This window comes from Grammomys surdaster, unplaced genomic scaffold (genome assembly GCF_004785775.1).
Source record: "Grammomys surdaster isolate TR1022 unplaced genomic scaffold, NIH_TR_1.0 752, whole genome shotgun sequence".
NCBI classification, from domain to species: Eukaryota; Metazoa; Chordata; class Mammalia; order Rodentia; family Muridae; genus Grammomys; species Grammomys surdaster.
The window spans coordinates 838,785-840,305 of record NW_021605171.1 but is presented as its reverse complement, the minus strand read 5'-3'; the positions used below and the strand labels follow the sequence as shown (position 1 = coordinate 840,305).

Here is a 1,521-nt window from a genome sequence, read left to right as displayed (position 1 = left end):
CTCACATGAAGAATCTTGCTTTGCTACTTGAACTATTAAACAATTTTTTAAAATCTGTTTTTGGGGAAAATATTATTGGTGCTATACCAGCATGGCACCTTGCAACCATCTGTACCTCCAGATCCAGGGAGTCCCATGACATCTTCTGACCTCTGTGAATATCAGGAAAGCACACATGCATACATGCCAGTCCAAATTTAATACATATGAAGAAAAATAAATAGTTTTTTAAATAACAAAAAACTACCCTTTTTTAAAAATCTGGTGGTATATTTTCTGCATATTTTTCAGAGTAATGATTATTCGGTTATCAGAACTGATTTGTAACAAAGGAGTAATTGTGGGATAGGCATTCATCACAAACTTCTGAAAAGTCAGGATGACTGGGTCATACACCCATAACAGGACTGAGGTGGATGATATGATGAAGTCTACCCAGTACATGACCACAAAGAAAACCACCAGGAGCAAGATGGTCTGGGTGGCCCTTTTCTCAGGGGATGATCTCAAGTGGCTGTTGCTATGAAGATGCTTGCATTGCCTCTGATGTCTGCACAAGATAATCACCATGTATGCACTTGTGGTCAGCATGACTCCTACAAGAAATACGTCTCTGGAGGTTGTCATTGTTAAAATCAATCCCCTGATGATGTAGTTCATGGGGAAGAGTGAGCAGTATTTAGTGACCTTCATCTGGTTGGTCTCACTCACGTTGGTATAAGCACCAACATAGAAGATCCGGTTACTGCTGAAGGACAAATTGAAAGACCAAAAATAGAAGAAAGAATAGATCACATATTTTTTAAGCTTATGTTTAAATTTTGCCAACAAAGATGTACTGGGACTGATAGTGACAGCCTGGAACACACTCAGGAGGCAGGTGATGCAGATAGAGAGGCCTCTCATCACCCTGTTTATGTAAAAAGTTGCCTTGCATTTGAAGTCATTCTCAATGTTCAGTGACTCAAATAAGTCTGTAAGCCAAATATCCCCTCCAGTGAGGAACATCATTGTGTGAACGAAGCTCAGTTGGCAGGAGATCAAGTCCATGGGCTTAGATCTGTTACATAGGATTATGATAGTGTAGAAAAAAAGAAGAAATATATTGGCTAGGGCTCCAAGTCCAGCTTGGCAATAAAGGACATTATTTAATGAAAACATAACTGGAAAGTGTATTCATCTTAAGAACAAAGAGGAAGCATATTTCATATATCTGAAAGAAATATTAGATATATCAAACTTAAGATTCTCTGGTTGGTATGTCTATAACATTATCCCTTTTAACTATTTATTCTTGATTACCCTGGCTCTAACATTTGATCATCCATATTGGACATCATTCCTACATTTCTATGTATCTCTTTGTGTATCTCCTCTCTATATAGACAGTTATAGAAAACGCATGCATTCTCGGTCACATGTATATAGAATGCACACTTTGTGTGCCTGTATTACATCTCAGCCTCGTATCATAGAAATCCAATCCTACTGATTTAAATCACCTCATTTCCTAGGTAACAC

General features: G+C 37.9%; 1 protein-coding gene across 1 annotated transcript; it reads right to left on the bottom strand.

The window, feature by feature from the left end:
* Positions 1-234: 234 nt before the first annotated feature.
* On the bottom strand, positions 235-1,161 carry LOC114633831 (putative vomeronasal receptor-like protein 4). Its single transcript, XM_028782459.1, has one exon. It carries the CDS (start codon positions 1,159-1,161, stop codon positions 244-246), a length of 918 nt encoding a protein of 305 aa, XP_028638292.1. The 3' UTR covers positions 235-243.
* Between the last annotated feature and the right edge of the window lie 360 nt (positions 1,162-1,521).

What these genes read in the sequence shown, in the direction of transcription:
- LOC114633831 (XM_028782459.1), bottom strand. Translation starts at nt 1,161, where the DNA reads ATGTTTTCATTAAATAATGTCCTTTATTGCCAAGCTGGACTTGGAGCC.